Raw genomic sequence first — 25,858 nt, forward strand, 5'->3', positions numbered from 1 at the left:
TTCTGGGCATTTTGCCTTTATATAGGACAGTTACGCGTGAAGGGAGGAGAGAGAGAGAGGGGTATGGACACGCAGCAAAGGGTCACAGGCCGGAGTCGACCCCAGGCCGCTGCGGCAACAGCCCTGCACATGGGGCGCCTGCTCCACCCACCAAGCCACCGACGCCCCAACACTCATCAGCTTCTAATGCCAGGGACACACTGGCTGTCCCAACAGAAAAGGAACCAGGTCGGTTCATCACCGACTCCACACTGTATTTCCCCACCAGAGAAGCTCCATGCTCTGGGTGGGAGGAAGGACAGAGAGCCCAGCCCCAAGTCTGGCTGCTCTGTCTCCTTCAAGTCTGCCTCCCTGCCTCCCTGTCATTTTCCAAGTTGACAACCAATTGAAAATGTAGCCATACTCCTGACTTCCCATCATGAGGTACCACCTCATATTCACCTTTGGTTAACTTCAACTTAATGATCACCACACCACCTCCATCTTCTCAAGTTTTCTTCACTCTGACCTCATTGACAGTGACACTCACAGCTCCTTAACCCCTGCCCCCTAGGTTGGTTATTGGACAAAAGCCACCAGGCTACGGCAGAAGAAACGGGAGATAATAATTATCAGTGAATCGATATGCAATATCTATATGTTGGATTTGCATTTTAAAAATCAAACAAATTAAGCGCAGAGTGCTCAGTTTCAGAAAGAAAAAGATGTTTTTTCCCCCACAGCCCCAAACCTTATCTGAAGCGACTAATCAGTGCACATTTTTGTCCTGAGCCCAGTCCAACCATCGGGCTTGGGTTGAGATTTAGAAGTCTAAAGCATGTCGACAGTTTTTGTGTAGTTACTCTCAGTGCCAGAGAGGCGATGTAAAAGTTCCAGACTCCAGCTTTAAATATTTTTACTCAACCTGATTCTTTCCTGATAAAAGGCATTTAACAGTTTTTTTTTATCATTTCATATTGTACTTAAAGTTTTGTTCAAACTAAAACTACTTGTTGTCGATGCAGTGGAGATACACTTGTTGTAAATACTTCATTTCAGCATGTTTGTTGTTGTTTTTCCTCCACAGGGCACTGTTTTACTGTAAAGCCTGCCACGATGACATCACCGATCCTAAAAGGATAAAGAAATGTGGATGCAAGAAATGTAAGTGACTGCATGTAAAAACATTATTTAACTTCAGAAACGATTCCTCACCCCACTGAGTTAGCTTCAGTCTGGTGGTGTGATGGTGTATTTACCTGACCTACATAGCCAGCGTGTCCAAATCAATTAGTCTTTACATTAATTATTTACTTTCTTGTAACTTGGGTATGAAGAGAGGTTACCTGATCTCTTTCTGCAGCCAAAACAAACAGGCGCGCTCCAAGTTTCCCTCGTAAAACTACACTTTTGGGCATCAGTGTGACGTAAATACCTGCCTTCATTAACGAGTCAGTTCACCCAAATTACAGAACACAGCTGTCCACTGGTATCTTGTTATCCCTGCATGTGGTTTTGTTTTTATGTGCAGAGGTTTCTCTAATTTGAGAACTGCTTTTGTGTGTGTATTTTGGGTGAACTGATTCCTTAAGTACCATTTAGTTTTGTATTGTTTTGTTGTTCAGATACACAGCTATAATTAACTCCTCTCAAACCACCTGTGAATACAGTCTAAATGTGCATTTTGTCTGTTTGCCTGTGTGGATGTTTGCTATGTTTTCTTTTTTTATGATAGATGTCTGCGCTGCTCCAGTTCACTGATAACTTTGTGATGTTAACAGGCATTCAGAGAGACTGTTAACACCACAGGTACCTGGATGGATCGTGTGTTTCTAGACTTTAAAATACACCATGTGCCACTTTGTTGCCTTTTCACTTGTACTTAATATAGTTTGTCTCGTGTTAACGTCTACAACTAGCACCTAATCTTAACATGTGATGTATTCTCTTCCTGCTGCTTGGGAACTTGACACACTTTCCTTAAAATTATAGTGATATATTGTGAGTAATGTGGATTCATTCCTCCGAAAACACAGCCTGCAACCCCCCGATTGAAGCAGCCTGTTTGAATGTACTGTAAATGTTGCATGTACAATGGTTGATGCTGCCTGGATCCTCCCCCGTTGTCATGTGCACATCGCTGTCAGGTCGAGGAAAACATTTAGTCAACGTGATCAAACTTAAAAATTTATATTAGTATTTCAGGGATGAACATGTGAGCAGGTTATACCTAAAATACACATCCATGCTTTTGTTATTAGAGGAAAAAAAGTTGTTGCAGCATCCCCAGAGTGTTTTTAACAGAGCACAAACATTTAAGTCATGCCTGCTTGAGGCAGTAATACTCAACATCACCACCAGATGTCCCCACAGACCTTTTAAAAACACAACATCCCTGCAAGAAGAGCAGAGCTAGAAATTCACCAGGATGAGACATGAGGAACATTATCATTCACTGAGGTGACTGCACAGTCTCTCCCAGCACCTCTGATGTCAGGGATGTTTGGGAACAAATAGCACAGATGTCATGGGGATATGTGCTACTCAAGAACGTTAAGCGAATTTAGGGTCCACTTAAATATCTATTCAAGTCCAGAAACACTTGTCACTTCATTTTGACCTTTTGTTGGAGACATTTCTGTTAGTTTTAACTAGAAACCAGTACAATTATTTTGTTATAATTTGTAAACTTATAACACCTGCTCAAACCATGTCCCAGCACACAGTGGACCTAAGCCTCCAGACGTCATGTTGGGCTGGCTCTAACCCAGTTGCCAGAATAAGTGTTGCCACTGTATGTTTCTGTTAATGCCAGATATGTTACATTTGTATGTATCCTGTACCAGATATGCTGAAACTTTGTCTCTTTACATTTCAATTTTATGTTGTGACAACACTTTGGTTCAAGTGTAGTTAGGTTTAGGCACAAAAACCACTTGATTAGGGTTAGAAAGAATCATCAAGATTTTTCTTAAATTACCCAGTGTGGTTGCTACAAACATAGCAGAAAATGTCCCTAACTCTCATTAGAAAACACCATTTGTGTAGCTACAAACACTGCTGGAAATGTCCCAACTCTAATAAAAATAACAAGTGCTTCTGTTGCTATAAACACAGCTGGAAATCACCTGAACTCTAGTTAAAATTACCGTTATCTGTCAGAACAAACATGTCTGAAAATGTCCCAAACTTTTGTTAAACAAACAATCACATCTGTGGCTACAAACATGGCTAGAGACATCCCGAACTTGAGTTACAAAACACCCGCTTGTGTCACTAGAAACATGTCTTGAAATGTCCCAAACTCTCATTGAAAAACACCAGCTTTTGTTGGTCTTAAACAGCAGTCTATTGCTTGACTCATCTTGTTTACATGTTATCTGAACTACGTCATACGTATGCAACATACAATGGTAACATATCTGTGGTTTGCAGAGACATACAATGCCAATATTTAATTCTGGAGACTTGGCTGTGAGGTGAGGGGTCGGGGTGACGTCAGGAAGTGAAGAGGGAACTCGTGGGAACTGTCTCTCCTGCTGCTGATGACCTGCTCTTCCCCCTTCATCCCCACTCATGTCCAATTCTTACCCCAAAACCACATGACTTCAGGACCTCATGGTATTTTCATAACTAGCTGCAGAAATGACCCAAACTGTACAAACCACAAAGAGTGGAAAAAAATCCTAATGTGACATTTGCACGCTGTCAAGACAAAGTTTATCTTGTGCATCCCAGCAGCAGCCTTCCTCTGTGCCCTGTCTTGCCTTTGTCCACTCTTCCTCCAGAACGACCCTCTACATTAACCTGCTCTTCCTCTCCTCTCGTCTGAACCCGTGACTGTAGCCAAGACGCCCGCCTACAAGAAAATGAGACTGGCATGTTGTTTTGATTGCGGCCGCTCAGAGCGGGACTGCTCTTGCATGCCGGTTAATGTGCGTTGTAACATGGACTCCCCTCAACGCGACATCCCACTCTCTGCTGTCTCTGTTAATGATTGCTCAGCCACTTTACGTGCCTGTAAGTTGTCGCCATGACATGTACTCTTCAGTGTCTGTAACATGCACTGTGTTAACCGTGCAGCGTGTCTGTGTCTAGCTCTAGCAGCTGTGTCGTCACTGTCATGGATATAGATGTCGCTTTAGTGTTTATGATTTCCAGTCAGCTCGTGTTCTTCCCCCTGTGTTGCTACTTTTGGAGGTGACTTTTAGCTGTTGTGAAGCATGCCAGTGTACTGTTTTGCTGGTGTTTTGTCAGAGAATGTGAATTCAAATTGACCTGTAGTTTCAATTAACTCAACGGTCACAAATTTTTTGCAGAGTGTGAAAATTAATTCTCCCCTGAAAGACAGTGTGCTTCCCCCTCCAGTGACCTCGCCAACATATTTACAAGACATAAAAAGCCATGAAAAATGTACAGCTGTGCATCCCCGCCACAAATCTCTCGATGCACACTCGAACTTGGGAATCATGGTTGAGAATTCCCATGCATATCTCGAAGTTATTTGTTTTGGTAGGAGTGCTAGAATGATGTCACTGGAGAGGGTAACTTAATCTTTTTAAGAATAACCCAAATAACATTCACTTAATCCACATATTTCCCTGCTGTACCCTGCAGAAATGGGTGAACAGGACAGGATTTGAGATATTTGTATGTATAAACGCCACAGACAATTAATTAAAAAGAAATAAAAGGCGTGCATGAGAGCGCCTGAGGGGATTTTCTGAGGGTAGCTGTACATATTGAGGTTAATGTACTGGTTTTATTAAATTAAGATCATAAGCTTGAACAACCACTAAGGGGAAAATCTCCAAAACATATGCAGTACACAAACCAGGGCAAACAGAGGAGCTCTGGATTGTAGTTTGTAGTTTTCAGAGAGATCTTAGTCTCATGATATTGATTGAATTGTACAATAAGATGAGAATACAGTGGAATAGAAGACAGTAGAATGGTGCTGGATCGTATTGGATTTTAGTGAACCGGCCTGAGCTGAATTGAGCTGCATATAAATTCTTAACTCAAGTGTGATTCCCCTTTAAAGCCAGGGGGCATGTTAAATTGTACTGATGTATCGCAGAAGGCATGAAGAATGTGTCTGAGTTTGCAGAGCGTTGATACAATTTGCTGGAAAACATTGCAGACTGTCATGCAGTCTTAGTGAATGTCTCTTGATCAAAGACCGTTTCTGTGTATACTTGAACGTCTCTGGGCATTTCCACCCCTCGACATGTCTTCCAGGGCTGTGTGCTGTGAGCATCGCCCGGCTAGCTGGGCTCGAGCCGAGCTCCGGAGTTGCTGTCGACACGGTGCGGGAGACGCGCAGAGCGAGGCCTTATACGGCCTGACGTGGAAATTATGTTTGCATTTTCATTTTTGGAGTGCTACCGGTTGTCATGAAACTCAGCCTGACAGTTCCTAACCACCAGGCAGCTGAGTGCCCCCGCCCCTCTCCTCCTCTCTCGTTGTGGGACAGATGCTAGCCTGTTAGTCCTGTGACTCTGCTCGCGCCCTCCGATTGCAGGCGACAGATGCCAGGACCAGCAAGGTCCCTGTTTGAACATTGCTGTCACTGTCCTGCCTTAAGCTCAATGCATGACCTTTATTGTAAGCAAGGGGTTGAAATAAGGTACTAATGAGCATGTGTGGGACTCACGGCTCCAAAATGTGACTCACAGAAAGTTCCATGCATCCGTGCAGGTTGTGTCAGGCAGTGCAGAGGAATGGGAAACAGCTTTTGGGAAAGAGGAGAAAAAATAAACACAATACTATAGACGTATGGACAAGAACACATGCAGTATTGTCACATATTGTAAGTCTTGCTACATGCTTACCTCCTGACTAAATGTTAAAGCAGGTCTGCGTAGAAAACATGGATGATTTTCATGTCAAAAGACATCTAGACAGTCAAGTTAAAACAAGGTTAAATTTGGTTTCCACTTTCAGACATTAAGGCTAAACTATATTTTAATGTGTGCTGTGCTTTGGATCTGCATCTCATTAAAACACAGTCTTTTCATTCTGCTTAAATGACAGTTGTATCAAATCTGACTCAATCAACAGAATCTGCAAAAGTTATTTATAATTGATTTTAGCTTTCAAGCAAAAATACGAGACAATCCCAAGTGGTTTTCTTTCTTTTCTTTTTTTTGTTGTGGTTGCTTCAGCTTCGTTTTATAAAAGTAAATCAATAGTTTTAGGGGTTTTAATCGTTGATTGGACCAAACAACCCATTTAAACATCCACTTGGGCTCTTGGAAATTGTAACAAGCATTATTTTGTACTTTTTACTGGCATTTTATAGACCAAATGATTAATTATTTATTGAGAAAATAATTGGCAGATACTAGAGATGCACTGATTTGGCCAAACATTGGTATCGGCCAATATTCCCCTTGTTCACTGCCATCGCAGTTTCAGCTATGAGATGACATTTACCGATGGCAGTGGCCGATGTTTTCTGTTGTGACACATTCATTTGGTGCAGGCTAAAAGGCAGAGCTCGAGACTAGCAACATCCTGTTATCCCAGAGACAATAGAAAACATGTTTGAGATGAACACAGATCTTCTTCAGGATGCCTTTGTGACAAAAGGTTATAGTAAAGTCACTATCGATACGTCAGGGGACGCAGCCTGTTTTTCCCCTGAACAGTGAATGTGTGTTGAAATAGCAGGAGGAGAGCTAGCGTTAGCTGTTAGCAGCTGGTGGCGGGAAACTAACAGCTCATGGAGCTTGAGTTGAGTTACATTAAGATGTGTTCAAGCTCTGTTCTGTAAAAATGAGAATTGAGCAAAGGTAAATTATTATATTATGATGTGTTCAAGTGACATTTTGTAAAAATAAGCTTTTGGTGAGAAACTTGAATACATGCAGTTGTTTGAAGGGGAAATTTGTTGATGTTTTTACGAGTTTAAATAGATATTAGAGAGGGAATTATGGCACATTATATGTAGTAAAAACACTTTTGAAGCAGTTTTTCCAATGGTGTTTTTCATGTCACAGGTTGCATAAAAAGTTGTTTTAAAAACGTGCATGATTGAATTTGTAACGAAGGACAGAATGACTGAAAGTTATTTTTCCATAATGAAGATTTCTTTGTTTCCCTGGAACAAAAAGGGGGAACAAAAAACAAAAACAAAATAAACTAAAACAAAAATATCAGCCCAGAATTTCATGGTGCATCCCTGACAGATACCCTTAATTTCAGTGTAAAAAAAGGTCTGTTTTCTTAACCAAATTTAACCTCGACGTCTAGACGTCTTTGACTTGCAAATCACCACACCAGTGCTCACTGTCCCACCTCAAACACGACTGTTCACATCCAGCAGGTGACCGCCTCCAAACACTTACAGTGATCCACAGTTTAATCTCACTGACCACACTGCTGAAAAATCATTCTCCTAACTGACCCGTGTTTTATTTCTCATCGCTTTGTCTCTGTTGTCTTCAAGGCACCACTCTGCTTATTAAACGTGCCTTCAAGAGAAATCTGTCGGCCCTCAGCTGTCATTTATAATTTGCTTTCATTACAACCTGTTCTCCCCTGTAACCTCTCATCTGTCTCTGCATTTTTTTCTCAGCTAAAAATAGCTATAATGGATATATCAAATCAAGTAAGTTTTGATTTCCATTCTCTCTCTGTTTTGTCATTTGTCGCTAACCCCCTTCCACTCGTTCATTTCACCACGTGAACTGTCTCTAACTCGGCGGTGTCTCGCTGTTTGCTGCTCATCGCTCTGTCCAGTCTATCATCATCCATCAGTATATTTTACATGCAAAGCACTGGGTGAGTGTGTCTGAGTGGTTTGTGTTGGGTATCAGTTACAGCTCAGCAGTAGATGGTGCTGCTGCTTCACTGTGGGTGGGGGGGAATAAACCCGGAGTGCGTCTAAAAACACAGCATTAAAACATTTAAAGTAAATGTGTGCAGGAGTTTATAATGGAGATTTATTTTCAGAGAACAGACAGCAGGAGAAAACTGTAATACATGAGTTAGTGTGATGTTTCCTCAGTTCTTATCCAGCCAGTCGAGGAGTGTGAACCATGTGGGTCGTCCACTTCAGCAGGATCTGTGATAGGCAGCAGATCTGCCACAATGTGTTGTCTTGGAGAAGTGCTGTGCATGTTTGACATGGGGCAGATGAATAGTGGAGGTCTGGAGCAGGGAGGATAATCTGCTCGACAGCTGACTGTTGAAATAATCATCTCTATTCTCCAGTTTTAGCTCCGAGCCATTTTTTTTTGGAGTAAGGGGGACACTTTTTATCTGCTTCTTTTTTGTGTGTCTGTTTTATCATGTTATCTTGAGCAGTTTTACCTCTGTAATAACACCAGAGGAGCTCGCACATTTTCAAATAGCCGAGTGGATACTGAATTCACCCCCCCCCTCATCAGACGTGAACTGCAAACAGCAGCTAGTGGTGTTTAATTCACACTGTCACCTCCTTGTTCTTATGGCATAACAATCACTGGAACACCTGAAAGCATATTTATTAATTCATGTTTATTATAAATATCACAGCAAATGTCAAATCCAACATTTCATTTGGTGGCTATACCAAGTGGTTAAGTGGTGTTTAATAAAAATGAGGTTTTTTAATTATTCAGCTATTAGCATTCTTGTGCCAGAAAGAATTACCCCCAAAAACCAGTGATTATGCTTTAATTATGATAAGAGTCACAAGATGTTTTATTAACATACACACTGCAGGTCTTATTGAAGTCAGCTTGAATCAAATCCTATCTCATGGTTAATGCCAAGAATTAAAGGGTTCATTCACCCAAATCACAAAGCAGGCATTCTGTGTCCTGTGGTGTCTAGCTATGAAGATTGTTTCAGATTTATGCACCCATGTTTTGAAATATCTGCCCCTGAGATTTATGTGTCCAAGCAGCACTGAATTGAAGTATGTTTGTGGTGCTCATAACATCAAAACAAAAATCTGATTTTAAAAGAATTAACAATATGTCTTTGCAAAAAATTGGGCCTCAAATCATCTTATATTGTGCGTACAAATTTTTTCACCTGAATTTGTTCGTACTCTGGAAAGAAATTTACAACTGCCTCAGACCATGCGTACGCACAAATGGCGGCTCAGCTGTCTTAGAAAATGTTAATGCATTAAGTACATAAAAAGGGTCTAACAGACAATATTTAAAATTAGTTTACTAAAACATTGGCCAGATTTATTAAATAACTATGAAATTGACAGCCTTTCATCTTCATCAATTACCGTGATAGTTAAAATATACAGCTGCTATATAATCTACAACATGACAAAGGAATAAACATAATTGGCACGAAGGAAACAAACAAAGTGAAACATTTGGGTGGTTATTTATTATTCGATTTAAAAACAAAAAAACAAAAAGTCCTTTAACTTGTACCACTTGCACCATGTTCCCTGAAATTTTACTCGCAACAAGATTGAAATCAGACATTTGCAGTGGTGATGACAGCATCTGTAATGATGGCCATAAATTTGACTAAAGCAATCACACTGTGGAACTACAAAAGTGCACTAAGTTGAGTTCAGATCTCTGCCAAGCGGCCACCCAAGATGTTTGCGGCCACCAGACAATTCAGTGGTGTTGTTGCCAGGCAGTGGCCTGGCCTGACAACAGCACCAGTTTCTCCATGATACACCTCCAGGCAAATGTATTTGCTTATATAGAGAGATGGGGGTGTGGTAGTATGCTAATGGCAATATCAGACACATGCCTTTCACCTTAGAATGATACATATGTAGAGCGGTCAGAACAAAATTAGCCGGTGTGTGCATGACATGATTCTGACAGTAATTTTGCCTGCACACTTATTTTGTGTCCAGAGTAAGAACATTTTTATGCACATACTAATGAAAGAGGCTCAATGTCACTCTGGATAATCTACAGAAGATACCGTGAACAGTTTTCATAGTAACTATTCCTTTAGCAGAGAGTAGCTCCAGTGAAACCTGTGTGAGGCCTGAGGACTATTTAAATGTAATGTTTCAATGCTGTCAGCACTACAAACTAAATTTTATTCACCTCCATCGTAGTTGGATGGAGGAAGAAATCGTGCTCATAAAACCAAAGCCATCGCCATGGGTAGATAACACTAGAGGTCAGGAGGGAAAATGTGTTTTTGTGTGAATTGGCTAAACTGACCCTTTAAAAAAAAAAAGCAGACTCCATTAACTTTGCATTTTATAGATCCTGATTTTGACTCCTCTTCATTTAGCAGTAAACGACGGTCCCCTAACCCAGTCACCGCCTTATCAGTACAAGTCAGCTAAACTGAACCACAACTCAGCCAGCGAGGTCTGTAGGGGGCCCCGTAGCAGAATCGTGTCGGTCCCTCTGGTAAACAACCGCAAGGGAAGCCTGCTGCCCCCCGCTGAGCCCTCCGCTCTGAGACTGAGCTTCATGGGCTCTGGGGACCTGGGCCAGGTGGGCCGGCTACCAGGGGTGCCAGAAGAGGCAAGCCGGCTCCAGCGGGCACGCAGCCTTCCGGTGAAATACAGATACCACCCCAGTCACTCCAATAATGCCACGCTCAGTCACAGGCACTGTAAGCCCCCCTCCCCTCCCCCGGCGTGTTTGGCAGGCCTGAACTCAACAACAGCACAACCAAAGCATGTGCTTGCCAGGCTGGAGTGGTTGCATGTGTAGCATTCCTTACTAATGACCCAGTGTGTGCAGCTGTCAGCTGTGAAACATTAAATATTGAACAGGCCAAGCAAGATGTGAAGGGCCAGTGTGTTGGAGCATCCCTCTCCACTGGAAGCCCCCCGTAACTCTACATTTTCCATTACAGTGTCACTCTCAGACATTGTAGCAGGGCCTGAAATCCCGTGTTCATCTGCAGAGGAGCATGATCTCCATTTAGATGAAATCGCTTTTAATTTCTCCGTTGTTAAACCGTCATTAGTCAACATATTTTCCAAGCTATTCCCACTATTATTAACGATGGCTGTTAAAACGCGATTAGCCAAAACACTTTTCTTGCTGCTCGTGTTTATTTTACCAGCGCCTGCCACAGAGCAGAGCTGTGTTCTTCAGCTTGTGAAAATATTTGCCTGATTACTTTACTCCAGGGTGAAACTTGTAATTCATTTCCTGTGAAGAGCTCAGTGCAGTTTTGTGTAGCGGTAGAGACAATGTCCAAGGGGCATCTCAGCTGTACATAAATCACTCTGGCACGAGGACCAACATAATTATATGAGCCAAGGGCGTCACTCCCAAGATGAAGAAAGACCAGCAATCCAGACTGGATTCAGTATTGGCACATAAGTACCTTTATTTATAGTGTTGGATGCATGATGTTCATGGGGTATTACCTTAATTAAATGAGAATGTAAATTATTAGCATGGCCGAAAGAAGAGCTATCCAAGTCTAGAACTGAGGAAATTTGTACTAACAAGGTACTGAGACATTAAAGTATCCCACTGAGGTAATTGTGGTCCTACATTATCTGGATTACTGCAGTTCTCTAGATTAGTGCGTGGTGAATAAAACCTCACAGATTTAGCAGTTGGCATGATGGTTGATGATGGCACTATTGCATGTTTGCATCTTCATACACAACCATGCAACGATGTGCTAACGTGTGTGCTGTCGTCATCACGCAAACATTGGACTGTTTTCCGTCGCACACGTTAGTTAGTTAAAGTGTCCTGTCCACTCCATCTTGTTCACCCAACCTCTCTTTCCACTCTGTCTCTGTAACCGTTTTATCTCTTTGAATTCACTGACCTCAAGTTGTGCTGTGTTGTTCTATTTTTGTTGTTGTCACTGAGTTTTGGATTTTTGCTTTTCTGATTATTCCCTTGCTCTTACTAGTGCCTTTTGTTGCAGTTGAAGAGGACCAACAGTCTGCATTGTCGCCTAAAAAAAAGCAACGTAACGGAGGCATGAGAAATTCTCCAAACTCCTCACCCAAGATAATGAGGTAGGACAACAATGGCGTTACTGCTTTGTCTTTCTTTGTGTTGTTACCATACATTTATTTTTCCTAATCTTCAACTGGAAAATATAAAACTCAGTACATTTCATTAAAATTCTCCAATAACCAAATTCACACAGCCCTGATATATGTTTATTTTCTAAAGTTGTTATGGTGAAATGTGTTTTGTGGAACAAACAGTTGGTTTTATAAACCTACATTCACCAAACAAGAAGCAACATTAGCATATGTTGTGTTGTGAGTTGTGTTTCTGTTCCCTCAGTGAATATGAGTCCAATATTCACTCTCCTTTTAGCTCTAGCTTTGGTCTCCACAAACCTCTGAGAAAAAACATTTGGCTCTTTATTGGCTGCAAAATGCTCCATGATGTTTACAAGCTAGTTGCTAATCTCTACAGCAGATATCTGCCTATGTGTGCAGAATCTGTAGGCAACAGTACAGGATTTCGGTACTGGAAGCGTCCTGGTTTCGGTTTGTAGTCCGAGTAGTATTGATCAAGCTTTGGTTGCTTGCAGGTAAACAGTCTGTGTGGAAAGCAAAAAAGTTGGAATGCATTGGCTATCGTCTGACTTCGATTTCGCTGCACATGGAAGAAAAAGACTTGCTACATCCACTTGCTACACCATATCTCCCGAAATACTGGCTGTTGCCCCAGAGCTTTTAGCTGATGGGTTTCGAGATGGGCTAGTTGCTGTTGTTGGCTGTCTGCTGTTTGGTGCTGTGCGAATAGCCTACAGTTGTTGTTTTTTTTAGACTATTTTTTTCTGGTAACCGCTGCCTGCTGTGGCGGGAAATGAGGTTGATGTGAGCAGTGAGTGTGAACCAAAACAGTTAAGTTATAGTACTTACAAAAACAAAACAATGACGGCGGGAATGTTGTGCTGTTATTTGCTGTTCTGTATAAAAGGTACAATCGTTCTTTAAGTTAGCAGCAGAGGTAGTAAAAGCGCCAAATCAGTATTAAAAAAAGTGAGCTGACAGGTCAGGACAGGTGTGACTTTTTGACCATGTGTTATGTGTTTCCCACCAATGGGAGATTTAACAGACAGCTAGCAGCAGTTAGCAGCTAACTTGAAGTTGAACATCAACCGAAAATGTCTGCAAATTGGAGAGACAGTGAGGTCTAGCAGCTTCTTACCCTCCAAGCAGAGGACAGGATCAGCTGCCATTTAACAAGGACTGGAAATTATGTTTTTGCCATGTCATGCCATTGTTATTGTTTAGAAAGCGCTGCCCAACACTTATATGTCAAACTAGAGGCTGAGGCTGTTGTGTTCTACATCACGCCTCTTTGCCTCTTTTGTTTCCAGGACATTTAAAATCACACACTGGGGCAGCATGCCGCCGGGCGTTGTTTGGTTCTGTGTAAAAATGCAAAGCAGGCGTAATGAAGGGTCTTTGTTGCGGCAGAATTGCAGGATCTCCGTGTAAAAACATCTATAGTCATTTGATTTACTGTTTATCCAAAAATATTGACATCAGCAGCTTTAAGGGTGCTTTATGGTGTGTAAAAACCAAATACCTGCCAACGTCTTCTGATGTTTTAAACTCAAATTTCAACAGTAAATATTATAGAAAACATCGTAAAGAAAATGTTTATGTAATAGCAGAGATGTCAGACCTGCAGAAGGGCTCTATGCCACAAGGCTTCATGTGACACCCACAGACTACAGCTCTTAAACAAGCCTGGCACTAATGACAACGCCAGCCAGTCAGAGGGGCTCTAAAGGATAGATAGCCCAAGGCTATTCATCTATTGTTGGATCCCTCTGAGCTCTTTTCAGCACGTAAGGCCACAGATGATATGTATCATCACAATGAAAGGCGAATTCAAATGCTACCTTGCTTTTATCTTGTCCCGTGAAATTAAATCGGCGCTTATTGATTTTGACTGGAGATAACGCTGTTATTCAACAAGAAGCCATTACAGGGATGATAATAGTAATAGTCATTGTCATTAAGTGCCATGTTACAAGGAAGCAAGGCAACAGGGAAGTCCTGCAGCCTGACGTATACAAAGTGGAATTGTACAGATGAAACTGAATTAAAACTGACAGATGACTTTATGTTCCCGTTGCTAATATGGCTCCTGTTCATTTGACATTCAGAAATTAAATCCACAAATGTCTGTATTGTTTAACACTGAGATCATAACATAGTACAGTCGTTATAAAAGTGACTTGGTGTTATATATAAAAGGAGTGTTTTTATATGCATAATTTAGCACTCTCCTTTTGATCCATGGCCTCTGTTTTTTCAGGTGGGCGTTTGCCCTTGTTTGATTGTTTGATTTGGTTCAAAGTGGTGTCAAAGTTGAATCGCTCTGGGTGATTTCCAGCCTCTTGGGTAACAAAACCAGGCTTTTCTAATGCTATAGCCATCAGCTAAATATCAGCCCACCAAACCAATCCATCTACTTGCCATGTTAATACACAGCACGGTACAGGTGGATGTGTTATTTCATCTCATCTGCTGCCTCCACGCTGGAGAGGGATTCACTGCAGTAGCCTAAGGGATACTTCATTGCAACAAGCCGAGAAAAAAACATCTGGGTGTATACTATATCAAATGTGTTTTTACAGGACCTGCGGTCTCAAGGCCTTTGTAAATAAGTAATGATCAACAGATTGGCTGTGGGTTTTGAAGAGCAAGCCTTTGTCAGTTTGCATGATGGGGAGGATTTTCAAAGACTTTGCCTGCCCTCACTACTTGTACACAGTCAGCTAGTAGTGCAGCGATGCCGAAATAGAAAATTTACATAATATGCATGTTTAGCTTCTACTTTGTGTCTCTGTGAGCTGTCATTACGCTCCTCCAGAAGACACCTGGCTTTATGTTTCGCGGTCATGACGTGTGAAGTCTTGTCAAACGTGTCATCTTACCACTAAAGTCGTGAATTATGCTGCTGATCATTTTGGATGTTTAGAAGTGCGGAAAAGACACTCGCAGACGCCTCTGCTCTGTGTAATGAAAAGAGAGTGCACAAAGGAAGGAAGCGATCATCTGTGGAAGCAGAACTGTCTCCAGTTTCCAGATGTATCAGCAAACTAACGCGTCCTGTCTGGAACTTAGCAATGACGACCTCACTGAAATTAACACCATTTCCACAGGCTCCTTGATGGGTCATAAGACACATCTAATTGTGGGATGTCACAACGCGTTCGGTCACATCGGACCGTGCCGTGACATACACGTCATGTCTGCTACAGGACGGCTGAGGCAATTGGCAGTGCAGGATAGTGACAGGCCGTCACGGCTGACAGTGAGCGATAGCTATCCTGGCAGAGCTCTGCCTCACCAGTCATCTTCCACAAGGACAAACTGAAGTGACAGCGGCTCCACTGAGTGAGTGGTGAAACATTCGACTTCTGATGAAATATTTAGCCCGGGTGTAAAACCACTAAATGCTTTCACTCTTATTAGAACTTGCATTTCAGACTCTGGCAGAAGCAGATGATGTAGTGCACAGTGGGAGTTATAGAACATAATAAATAGTGCTTAGTTTATTGATTTGTTGATTTATTGAAGATGTATTAACAACAACGTCATTTATCAAACTGCTTTTTTCAGTTTTATATCTCTCTAAATTGAATGTTTGGGTTTGGGACAGCATTTTGAAGATGCCACCTTGAGCTCTGAGAAATTTTTATGGGTTACTCTCACAAATGTTTAACATTTTATGGACAATGAATCATAAACTAACACTTGAAACAATATTTAAAGTAACTGTAATCTTTCAGCAACACTGATAGAAAGAAACATGGTGACATTTCTCCTGCTCCAGTTTTTACCCTTACATTTTATAAATAATATTTTACAAAGCTTCACCCACAGAATTTATTGTGCACACTTTGTGTCCTTTCAATTAAAATGATTTGACAGATGTGATTCTGAGAAGTAGAAAGCAGCGTTTCCTTCTCCATCTACACTTCCATTCTTGAAAGGACATCCAGGACTTGCCTAGGGGTATATAAGCCCAAGGCGGGCTTTTTTGGCTTCAGTCTGCTGGAGCCTGAGGGATGGTAGTTTCAACTGACACTTTCATGCATACTTAACATGTTACTTAGAGCAGCATTCTTTTAAGGTACTCGCATGGATTAAAGAGATGCTCTTCTTAAGGAGAGAAGACCTGAAGTATTTAAAAGGTTTCGGACAGAGACAGAAGGCTTCTGTCTGAGTTTCAGATGATAACATCTTCGACTGTGATCTGAATCTGACAAAGTCAATTTAGTGCAGAGGGAATTGTGTTGGGCAGCACACGGCCTCCGTAGTTAGCATTGTTGCTACTGTAGCTGATGGTGTTCGACTGCATTGGCTGGTTAGGGCGTTTCTGTGTTCTGCTTTTGTGTGTGTGTGTGTTTCCTCCAGCAGTCTAAAGACATACAGAAGAGGTGAATTGGAAATAATAATACAGGAATATCAACTTCTGGTGTAATCATGTTGTGATGAAGTGATCGTATTTTATCTTTTTGCACAATTATGTTTTCCAAATTAACGATTCCAAGCAAACTGTAATTACAAAATTGAAATTAAAAGCATGCATCTACTAATGAACAAGAGGCTCGTGCTCGTGACAGCGTGAGATGTAAACATTAATGGCGTCCTCCTCAGCTGAGCTGTTGTTAGCCAGTGAGGTTAAAAAGAGGAGGAGTCACAGCATCCTAACATGTCATGTCATTGTGGTACAACACGTGCAGAGAAATCAGGTCTGCACTTGCTGAAAGACTCAATAGGTGGCGCGCTTTCATAGAACATGTGCATGTTTGATTCGTTATGCTGAGGGTGTAACGGGCAAAAATTACAATTCTGCAATTATTGAAAAAGTTCTTCATAAAAGACCATTAATAAATGCTTGCTATGCGAAAACGTTCAATGGTAAATCAGCCGCCAACCATCCGAGTGTACCCAAAACTTTCTGTCAGGCCTTCTGTCATTTTGTTTCTAACACTGTCTGCAGTAACCCTTAAACATCGCAACTCCAGTTACATTGCATGCATGTTATAGCCCACAGCTCCCATGGGGTCAAAGAGCATGTCCCAGCGTTCACTGAATAGCTTTGATGTTAGCTAGCTCAGTGGTGCTAGGTGAGCGAGCAGTAGATGCATGCATCCTCTTGAGCACTGATACAGGCGGCTGGTGTAGTTTGGTAGAAAGAAAACGGTTCCTACATGAAACTGCTCACAACAAGGTCTGTGGATTATCTTGAGTAAAGGGTCATCATTTCTCAAAAGAGACATTACTGTGGAGTTTTTAAATTAGATTGATTTTTAGGTGCTTTAAGCACCACAAACTGAGTGCCATGTAGTTCCATTATGTTGGACAGAAGGCAGACATCTCCACGGCTGATATCTGCAACACTTGGCACCTCACACTAAAACAATCTAGACTGATAAACAGCACTACAGGTAAAAGAAAAAATACATTTTTTTAATTGGGGGTGAACTGTTCCTTTAAGGCAATAACTTAATACCTGGTGATTTTTGTTTTTCAAATACACTATGTTTTTTTTTTGTGTCGGGTGCTTGAGAGAGAGGAGCGATGAACACGAGAGTATCTTACAACCTTCCCTTTAGAAACTCTGTCAAAAGCTCATATCACTCTGACCAGAACAGGCACGGTGCAACAGCAGGGACTCATGTCGGGCGACCACTTTAGTGGTCAGTGTTTGGTGGGATGAGGCACACTGCTACGCTCGGTGAAATTAGTTTATGTAGTTCTGATGCTCTGTTTAAACATTAATACCCTTCACTTCGAACAGCAAATATGAGTGGGCAAATATGCTGAAATATTTAAAGTCTGGTCTGTTAAAGCTTTTACCACGCAGCACACTACGTCAAAAGCTGTATGCAGTAAGGGGGCGTAATTGCATCTCCGTGCTCATGCCAGTCAACGCAGCGTGTTGCTGCCATCTCCTTCCGCCTGGCTGCCGCTGCTGATGTCACTCTGCTTGATGACATGGCAGTTTTGTTGGCATTTGTGCAGACGGCCTCTGACAGGAATGAGCAAAGAGGGGAAAAAAGGATGAAGCTACTTTTTTTTTGGCTTTGTCTTGAGATCCCTACATTTTCTGATGGTCTGCTGATGAATGTTTTTGACAATTTAGAAAGTAAAATTAGATTCTTACTATTAGTTAGTGTCATTTTAATTTCTTTACTTCAATTTATTTCTTTTCATTTTTGCACTTTTAATTGACCGATTTTACTGTCATCACTTGTAATCTTGATATTTTTTTAATCTTGATTTATACACCTTAATTTGTTTTGAAATGTGCTATATTAAAAATATTATTTTTGTCTGCCTGTGATTTATAGTCTCAGGTTAATCATGTTATAATTTAGATTTATTAGTCAAATGCCAATAACAAGTTAATTTAATCCACATTTACAGTGTCTGATGATGTTCTTTCATTCCCTCCCTCTCGTCTTTTTGTTTGATTAGACACGACCCACTCCTCATCCCGGGAAATGAGCAGATTGAGAGCATGGACGAGAACGTAAAGAAATACGACTCCACGGGGATGTTTCACTGGTGCCCGTCCAAAGACATCGAGAAGGTCATCTTGGTGGGTTCTGCTCTTTTACTCGGCACACGTCATTTGTCCCTGACACTCTTTCTCCCCGGTGACAGATGTGTCATGTCACAAAGCACCATCAGAGGTTGACAGGGCACTTAAACACTCTGTAATGAGGTGTTTGACATGTCATTTGCTATATGGGGTCCCTGTACATAGAACGTTTCTTGTACTAATACATATGCCATTTTTCAAATTACCTTCATAGTCTATTGCAGTCATGAACTGCATGATATATTTTACTGGGTGAGTAGGTAACTGAAAGAAGAGAAAGCAGTACATTTGCTAGAGAAGGCAGTTTGTGCCACATTTATGTCATAAAGCTTTTTTTTTTTTTTTTTTTTAAACCTTTGTTCTCTCTCTCTCTCTCTCTCTCTCTCTCTCTCTCTCTCTCTCTCTCCCTCTCCCTCTCTCAGACCCGGAGTGAGGCAGCCATGACTGTTCTGAGTGGTCACGTGGTCGTGTGCATATTTGGAGATGTGAAATCAGCATTGATCGGACTCCGAAACTTCGTCATGCCTCTGAGAGCGAGCAACTTTCACTACCATGAGCTAAAGCACATTGTGTTTGTCGGCTCACTTGAGTATCTGAAGCGGGAGTGGGAGACTCTCCACAATTTCCCAAAGGTCTCCATTTTACCTGTGAGTACAACAAAATAACCATATATTTCATATATTTATCTACTGTAACTGGTACGACAAAATTAACAATCCCGTCTCCTAAAAATGACTTTCATATGCAGCTAATTTGCTTTGGTAAATATGTTCTGTAGCAGACTTAAAGCTTTGGCCCAGACTGAAATTTGATGGATTGCCGTGATATTTTGTACAGACGTTTATGTTATCCAAACACTGTATCTTGATGACTTTGGCGATCCCCTGACTTTTCCTGTAGCGACACCATGATGTTGACATTTGTGTTTTTCAGTAAAATATTTCAGCAGCTGTTGGATGATTTGATAGAAAATTTGGTCCACACATTGATGTCCCCATCAGGATGAATTATAATTATTCCAGTGATCCCTTAACTTTTCCTCTAGAGCCATCATCCGGTCAAAATGTTAAAAGCAAAACGTATTTTATTCTGTTTTTTTATCCCATTCTCATTGATTGACCCCCTAAAATCTTAAAGCTGTTCAATAAAATTACATAGAATTTTTTTTTCTATTGGGGAAAAAAAAAAAAAAAGCTTAGATGCAGGGCTGGGTATCGAAACTCAATACCTTTTAAGGTATTGACTGAAATAACTTGGTATGGAAACTTCTCAGACTTTCTGTTAACGCCATCTCCAGAGCCACTATCCTCCTGGCGAATGGTCAATTCAGTTTCTGCCCAGTAAGCACGAGCTACCCAGCACAGCAGCAGCAGCAGCTAACATCCACAACCATGCCGTTAAACAGATGCTAACAGTTGCCCCTGAAAATCCAATCATAATATTTTTGACCAAATACCTATTGATAATCCAACAAAATTGTAGGATTGACTGTTGATGCTTTCACAAAGTATTTTTGATAAATAGTCATCAGTAATGTGGATGTAATGACTCAGTGGGTAAAGGCAAATAATAAAACAGCTAGTACAGTCTGGTAGGTTCAGAAAATTGCATCACTTTACTGTAATGCATCCTTTAAAAACAGAAAAAGACAACTTAAGACATAACCATGTCCAAAATCAAAGACAATATCTAATCTCATATCACGATATAGATTCATTATCGATACCTTGCTCAGCCCTCTGATATGTCTTGAAGCAAACAAAAAACACTCCATATGGACATGTGAACAAGGTTAAAAACTTAATTTTTACTAGAGTGGGTCTTTAAAATATTCGCTCCTGGAAACTAAGGCATGTTGTGATTATGCTTTAAAAGCAACTTAAAGGATTCCGTTTAAGTAGGAAAAGATTATGGTTTGGGCTTTTTTTTTTTTTTTTTTTTTTTTTTTAAGTCAAAGCTGACTTGAAGCACAAGACAGGACAACTTCAGTATTTGATGAAAACCATGATCTTTCCTTAAAGATATACACTTCATGAATTGTCGACTTCTGTTTGTAAACAGTATCGGCAGCATAAGTTAAAGTCCTAGCTTTGCTGCTACATCACCTGCGTGCTGTTCCCAGAAACATCCCAACCACAGCAAAATACTACAATACAGGCAGAGGGCAGAGTCTCTGCAGATAAATACATCACCACACGCTTGTAGTGGGTCGTAAGTGATGATTGAGGGATTACTTTATGTAAGTCAATACACCGCTTTTTAGGGAAATCCTCTATAGTATAACTTCAACCAGCTGTTTCAGTCGCCTAAAAAACAAGTGGGACGCAGGATGTGAAGACGTTAAATCATCCACCACAACCGTGACTCTGACTATTCAGCATCTGGATTGGAAAACACTTTAAGTATCAATTAAGTTTCCTCCAAAACATAATTAAGTGATTTAGTAGTGTATAAAAAGTGTTTTTTAGGAGACATGGTTGACATAAAGCTCAAGGAAGAAAGCAGCAATTTGAAAGTTGCCAAGTTTTCATTTACCTCTTGGTGTCACATAGGTGAGATAACAAATTCTCTCCTTCACTCCCTCTCAAAGGGCACACCGTTGAGTCGGGCAGATCTGAGGGCTGTCAACATCAACCTCTGCGACATGTGTGTCATTCTGTCAGCCAATCAGAACAATATTGACGACGCATCACTGCAGGACAAAGAATGCATCTTGGCGTCACTCAACATCAAATCCATGCTGTTTGACGACAGCATCGGGGTCTTGCAGGCTAATTCCCAAGGTAAGGAGCGCCCTATCATAGTTCACTGCACCGCCTGGAAGGGACAGGGCCCTGGCACAGAGAATATCGCTCACTGGGTGCTGCCTGGCTGACCTGGTGTCACTGCGTTTGACAGTAAACCCAACTGACTATTCCTCAGGTTACTGTAACAACTGGTTTCTTCACAAGACTAATTGGTGGCAACAAGCACAGCGTTGGCACAAAAGCCTTACCTGGCTCACACATTTTTTTTTCCTAGTATACAAGCCTACTTTGGAAAACCAATATGTTTATAATTTATGAATACTGCATGTTACACTGAAGCACTCAGCGTGAGACGGCCTTCAATAATGGTCATTCTTTGGCATTGAGAGAAATGCTTTTAGAAACCTTTTGACCCGAGGAGGGAGGGAGAAAATATCCTGCCAATTTCATTATTTCTCTAATACATGTATGACCTCACATTCGCCTTAGTCAGCACAAAGTGATGGATGTCAAAACACGGCCTATGTATAATACATACAGCATCACTGATTTAATGTGCTTACTTGTCAGTCTGAGGAAAGCAAGGAATGTCAAGTCAATTTGAATTCAATCTTGCGTCACTTATTTTCTATTTCATGGCTCCATACTGTACATGTTTTTTTTTTTATGTGTGTGTGTAAAAGCTTTCCATCTCCATGCACACACAATCTACAGGAAACAAAATGAGCAGTATGTCACATCTATTATATATAGACTAATATTGGACCTTGTCAAGAATACGGTAACATCGCACTCAGCAACTTTATGCTTTAGGAGTGGCAGTGAATGGATGAAATAGCCCCAGTGTATTAGTTCTGCTGATATGCCTGTTTGTAGCCTCTGATGAAGTATTGATGTTTGCAGGCTGTTCTCATGCACTGTTTGTATGTGTACCTACGAAGAGTAACACCCCATAATTTGCATATAACCTATGTAATCACGAGCCAGTAATTCATGTAAAAGCCATGTAATCCGTAAAGCTGCGATCACGTGACCAATGCGCTGATGGAAGTAAAGAAGCATGTAGTATGAAGCGTGATAGTCCGTGTAACAAGGCAGGTTGGGATGGTGGATGGGTGCAAACACAGGACTGTTCCCCAGGAAACCTGTGTTTGTGTCCTGTGTGACACCAAGTAAACTCTAAGTTATTTTAAGGTACGCCATCACCATGTCTCTTTTCCTAAACCTAACCTACGCAACTTTACTTGCCTAAACGTAACCCACTAACTTAATGTTGAGTACGTGACTTTACATTAGTATGTAATGTGCCAACCATGATGCTTTTCCTAAACCTAACTTATGTAACTATGTTAAGTATATAACTTAATGTTAGAATGTAATGTGACCACGCCCAGCCACGATCCTTTCCTGCACCTAAACTACATGACTTTACTTTAATAGATGTAACCAATATTAATTTACTTGCCTTACCTAACCGACGTAACTTTAAGTATGTAATTTTACATTAAGTATGTAAAGTGACGACGTCCAACCATGTTTGTGTTCCTGAACCTAATCTACATATTTTTAGGTCAAGTTTGTAACTTAACAGTAAGAATATAATGTGACTATTGCCAACCATGTTTCTTTTCCTAAAGCTAGCCTTTTTAACTTTACTTTCCCAAATCTCACCTAAGGAACTATACTTGCCAAAACTTAACCTACGTTAGATTACTTTATGTAACATCACATTAGTATGTAATGTGACCACACCCAACTATTTTTTCCCCCCTAAACCTAAGCTATGTATTTTTCGTTGCCTAAATCTAACCTACGTAACATTACCGTAAGAACGTAACTACATGTTAGTACGTAATGTGACCATGCCTAACCATATTATTTTCCTAAACCTAAGCTATTTCTATTTACTTACCTAAACTTAACCTACGTAACTTTACCCTGAGTACGTAACTTCTCATTAGTATGTAATATGACCATACCCAACCATGTTTTTTCCCCAAACCTAACCTACGTAACTTAACTTGCCTAAACTTAACCTACGTAACTTCCCATTAGTATGTAATGTGCGTCCAACCATATTTTTTTCCTAAACCTAACCTACGTAACTTAACTTGCCTAAACCTAATCTACGAAACTTTACTCGTATAAACCTAACCTACAAAACCTTAAGTAAGTAACTTCACATTAGTACATAATGTGCCTAATTCCAATTATGTTTTTTTCCTAAACCTAAGCTATGTATTTTTACTTACCTAAACTTAATCTACGTAACTTGCCTAAACATAACCTGGGTAAATTTACTTGCCTTAATCTAACTTACGTAACAATACTTGCCTAAACCTAAGCCACATAATGTAATGTTAGGTAAGTGATGTAACAGCACCATTCTTAGGGTACTAATATGTTAGATATCATACAAACAGTTGTGTGAGTATATGTTGCGTGTTTCTAACCTCTGATGAAGTATTGAATATTGCATTAACAGATGTGCTTTATGTTATGTGTGTGTTCATTTAGGCTTTACACCCCCAGGGATGGATAGATCGTCTCCTGAAAACAGCCCAGTCCATGGATTAGTGCGGCAGACTTCTGTCACAACTGGAGCAAATATTCCCATCATAACAGAGCTAGGTATGCTTGCTGCTGCATATTTGTGTCAGCTGATTGATATGTTACCTCTACTGTTGCATGTTTTTTTTTTATTGACATAGTTGTAAACAGATCTGAAAACACAATGTCTGCAATAAGAGGCTGTCAACACTTGATTAACTGTACAATAAGTGGAGTTTATATGGGTTTTTTTTTGTCCCTTGTTGACATGCTTCAGTAACTGTTTTTCCTCAACACTTGTCTAGCACCATTAGCAAAGCCAGGCAAAAAACCGCCTGTGATTTCATTCAGTCAGGATAAAAGCAGTGGGACCAGCATACAAATGATAACTGAGCTGGGTAAGAAGTGCCTCTGTCCTGTACTGCAGTGTTGTAACTGCTGCTGCCTCCATATCAGCTTTCTTTTGATTTCTCTCGCTGCACAAGAGGCTCAGTCCATTCCCATGGCATCACTTTGAGCACATTTTACCCTTGGTTCTGGTTGAAATTGCCTGTCTTGTTTTGGCCCCTTATCTCAAAGCAAAATTTTTCCCTTTTATTTTTCTAAGAATTACAAGGCCTTTGATCCCTCAGAAGTCCTTGTGGCTGTTTTCATAGCATCTTCTGTCGGATCACATTCTCTGGCCCGTGCCCCTCTTTCATCTCAGCCCTGTCGATATGACTGACATTTATTTCTGTCCTCACAGAAGTAGCAGTTCTCAAACTAAATTTTACATCATTACTTTCTTCCAGCTACTGCATGTGTTTTTGTGCTCAGAGACATCTTCAAAGAAGGTTCTGGGGCAATGAGATACTTTCATTTGTTTTGACATGCAAGAACAAGTAATTTGAAGTTCTGTCTTGGATTTACAAGACAAACAATGGCATATTGGTGTTTCTGATACTGACTTCAGGAGGACTTTGGATCAAGGCCTGAAGCTTTGACAATATGCATGGTGTCATGAGTATGCATGGCCTGGATATGGAATGTGGCAGAGGCAAGTCGGCCACAAGGCCGAACGCAAATACCAGACATGGTTTCATTTCACTCGCTTAAAAGAATCTACAGTTTTGTCCAAATTCTGAAAGGAGTTGAAAAGAATTTGTTGAACCATACACAGATTTCTAATACAGTCCATATCTGCAGCTTCTGACTGTTGTGCACAACCACTGTACTTCTGTGTCCTCTTCACATGAATTAAGTATTTGCCTGGTGAATGCTTAAGCACACAATCCATGCTTTTTTTAAAATCACAAAATAATTCCATGAGGTCTGGTCTGTGGTGCAGAAAATGAACATGAAGAATTTTAAATAAGTGAAATTTCCATGTTTATTTCCACAGTGAATGACTCCAATGTTCAGTTCCTGGACCAAGATGATGATGACGACCCTGACACAGAGTTATACCTCACTCAGCCTTTTGCCTGTGGGACAGCCTTCGCCGTCAGTGTGCTGGATTCCTTAATGAGTGCTGTAAGTCAGATTTGATTCAGACAATATTATTTCATGGTAGAGATCATGGTTCTTACATATTTTCCATTTCAAAATAACACACTTCTCCAGACTCAAATTTCAGTAGATTTTTCAGACCATATCTGACATCCAGTGAAAATAGCTAGAATTTTTTTTTTTAAATCCACCTGTTAACATGTTTGCCACATATTGACTATGTATGCTATTAGGTTGCCAAATAATTACCAGAAGATTGGAATATTGTAGGTAGGTTCTGTAGCTCATACAAATCATTTAACACCAAACCCAGACGAGTTCATCTCTGCCCAAAGAGGAAGTAAACTAACCGTGGCTAGCTATACTCATGTTATTTCCCCTTAATATATCGGATAGAAAATATCATAGTAGTGTTCCCCCATATTTTTTGTTAATTTTTATAAAATAGAACCATCTGTGCTGCCTTGTTTATTCACAAAGGTATGGTTTCCTCACTTTTCTGATATGTACAGTGGTGTGAAAAAGTGTTTGCCCCCTTCCTGATTTCTTACTTTTTTGCATGTTTTCCGCACTTAAATG

At 40.7% G+C, this 25,858-nt stretch overlaps 1 protein-coding gene across 9 annotated transcripts in view; it reads left to right on the plus strand.

The window, feature by feature from the left end:
• Nucleotides 1–25,858, plus strand: part of LOC126399873 (calcium-activated potassium channel subunit alpha-1) — a 150,164-nt gene that overhangs the window by 108,825 nt on the left and 15,481 nt on the right. For 3 of the 9 annotated variants that reach the window (XM_050060194.1, XM_050060187.1, XM_050060188.1), the window contains exons 18-24: nucleotides 1,067–1,143; nucleotides 11,821–11,914; nucleotides 18,368–18,491; nucleotides 18,917–19,141; nucleotides 21,085–21,277; nucleotides 23,759–23,872; nucleotides 25,173–25,303. In XM_050060194.1, coding sequence (XP_049916151.1) covers nucleotides 1,067–1,143; nucleotides 11,821–11,914; nucleotides 18,368–18,491; nucleotides 18,917–19,141; nucleotides 21,085–21,277; nucleotides 23,759–23,872; nucleotides 25,173–25,303 — 958 coding nt within the window. Of the gene's footprint in view, nucleotides 1–1,066; nucleotides 1,144–1,971; nucleotides 1,981–3,825; nucleotides 4,000–7,561; nucleotides 7,595–10,203; nucleotides 10,534–11,805; nucleotides 11,915–18,367; nucleotides 18,492–18,916; nucleotides 19,142–21,084; nucleotides 21,278–23,758; nucleotides 23,873–24,096; nucleotides 24,190–25,172; nucleotides 25,304–25,858 lie in introns of all 9 variants that reach the window. The other 6 variants (XM_050060189.1, XM_050060190.1, XM_050060191.1 and 3 more) reach the window with 4 other exon arrangements.

The sequence above is a fragment of the Epinephelus moara genome, chromosome 13, assembly GCF_006386435.1.
Source record: "Epinephelus moara isolate mb chromosome 13, YSFRI_EMoa_1.0, whole genome shotgun sequence".
Classification (NCBI taxonomy): domain Eukaryota; kingdom Metazoa; phylum Chordata; class Actinopteri; order Perciformes; family Serranidae; genus Epinephelus; species Epinephelus moara.